This window comes from Myripristis murdjan, chromosome 24 (assembly GCF_902150065.1).
Source record: "Myripristis murdjan chromosome 24, fMyrMur1.1, whole genome shotgun sequence".
Classification (NCBI taxonomy): Eukaryota; Metazoa; Chordata; class Actinopteri; order Holocentriformes; family Holocentridae; genus Myripristis; species Myripristis murdjan.
In genome coordinates, this window is record NC_044003.1 from 631093 (window position 1) to 633440 (window position 2348).

At 48.8% G+C, this 2348-nt stretch overlaps 1 protein-coding gene across 1 annotated transcript in view; it reads right to left on the bottom strand.

The window, feature by feature from the left end:
• Positions 1-1006, bottom strand: part of cep170bb (centrosomal protein 170Bb) — a 25650-nt gene extending 24644 nt beyond the window's left edge. Inside the window, exon 1 of the mRNA XM_030046706.1 lies at positions 902-1006. Within this exon, the coding sequence (XP_029902566.1) occupies positions 902-1006 (105 nt within the window). The remainder of the gene's footprint in view (positions 1-901) is intronic.
• Between the last annotated feature and the right edge of the window lie 1342 nt (positions 1007-2348).

Here is a 2348-nt window from a genome sequence, read left to right on the forward strand (position 1 = left end):
ATAATTAAAGTAAAGAAAAATCAAACCAACATTTTCCTGAAACAAAACGCCGGCTCAGACGCTGCCTTCATGTCGCCTCCGATTTATCAGCACCCAGACAGCATCCAGGTCACCGCGCGCGCGCGTGTGTGTGTGTGTGTGTGTGTGTGACTAAAAAACTCCATGGGTCTGATTTGTTTGAGCAGCAGAGCCCATCATCATCATCATCATCATCATCATCATCATCATCATCATCATCATCATCATCATCAAAGCTCAGCTCCCAGTGATTCTGAATGTTTGGTGCGTTCACTGCAGGAGGAGGAGGAGGAAGAGGAGGAGGAGGAGGAGGAGGAGGAAGAGGAGGAGGAGGAGGGGGAGGAGGAGGAAGAAGAGGAGTAGGAGGAAGAGGAGGAAGAGGAGGAGGAGGGGGGGCGTTTCCAACAGTCCAGCTCCTGTCAACATTAATATTCTGATGTTTGAGGTTTTGTTTCCTCCTTCACTGCTCAGTTTTTACAGCCACTTTGATCAGAAGCGTCTTCGTGTCCCCGGCAGGAGGACGGGGGGCCGGCGGGGGGACGGGGGGCCTCACGGCTCCTCGGTGGCGCTGCGTCACAGTTTGTTTGCTCTGCTTCAGTTTGAGCTGCTGAGACAGTCTGAATCTGAAACACGTTACAGATTCTTTCAAAAAGACAAGAAAACAGTCATTCAGATGATTCAAGTGATCATTTAGAGGTCGGCTCGGTGTTCAGACGCCTTTCACAAACATTTGAACTCAACACAAACATTTTGCTGACTTGTTTTCCATGTTTGAAAATTTGCAAAAAATGACCTGGAAAGTAAAAAAAAAAAGGAAAAAAAAGACAAACAAACAAACAAACAACAAACAGAGTACAGAGGCGCAGGCGGCGCAGCAGCTGACCTGCAGCATGAGCTCGCAGTCCTCACGGCCCACGAAGATCATCTCCTTGGGGAGGCGGTGCCGCGTTCCCGAGCTGCTCACCAGGAACCAGGAAGTCACACTCATCTTCACAGGCCTGCTGGGAAACCCCAGAGCATCCTGGGAGACAGTGACATCACAACATCACAGCTGATCGATCACATATTGACAGCAGAACTGATCAATAACAGGAGGCAGAAACCAAGACATACAGACAGGCTGCAGACAGACAGACAGACAGGCTACAGACAGACAGACAGACAGACAGGCTGCAGACAGACAGACAGGCAGGCAGGCTGCAGACCCTGCTCACTGATGTGAGCTGTGGCTGCGGGGCGTTCAGGGACCCCCGACCTGTCAGGAGCTGACAGACACTCAGAGGTGATGTTCTGCTAACCCTAAGCCAACAACAGTGGTGGATATACCACAACAAAAAATGTCAGTGTCAATAACTTGTCATGTGCCCTTGAGCATCAATTACAGCTTGACAGCGACGTCTCATGCTGTTCACAAGTCGACTTATTGTCTGCTGAGGCATGGCATCCCACTCTTCTTGAAGGGCGGCCCTCAGGACATTGAGGTTCTGGGGTACAGAGCTCCGAGCCTCTACACGGCGACTCAGCTGATCCCATAGGTTTTCTATGGGATTCAGGTCTGAGAAAGTGCAGGCCACTCCATTTGAGGTACCCCAGTCTCCAGCAGCCGTTCCCTAATGATACGACCTCGATGAGCTGGAGCATCAAACACCTGATGTGAATTTTGCCGTTAAACTCCTTGTTAGAGAACAGCAACTTGTGCAAAAAGTACTGAAACACTGAACAGTTGGACATGTGCATTCAAAAGTTTACAGAAGGTCACATTAAGTTCACCTGGAAAGGTTAGAATACATTTTAGGTTCATCCTGAAATTTCACCCGAAACCCAAATATCCCTAACTTTTTGTGAGTAGTGTTCACATTGAAGGGCAAACAAGAAATGTTTGATAAAATATGGGGACACTTCTTAGGATGTGTCCAGAACAAAAACTTCACCCATTTATTGAGAGATTAAAGTTTAAGTCACTTCTAAGGAGGTAGTCCCCCAGATGCCGAGCTCCCTGTGCGCTGCCGAAACCAAACCAACAGGGGGGCCATGGGTGAGGGAGCTAAACACGTAGCGACCCCCGGCCCTTAGGGCCCTGCTGGGGAGGAGGTAGGTCGCTGTACGAGAGGAGCTGGGTGCTGGTGGGAACGGTTCTATACATGGATGAATGTGATGAGGATCTTTGTTTAAAGTACGTTCTGTATGAACAGAAGTGATGGAGCAGTTTTGAGGAGCTCTTTGCAGATCCATGGACTATCACAACTCATGTAATTATATTATGAAATGACTCGTCCTCATACAAAGTGTTGATATTCTGTGTGGCTCTTCATTGCCATGTACTGTGCCAG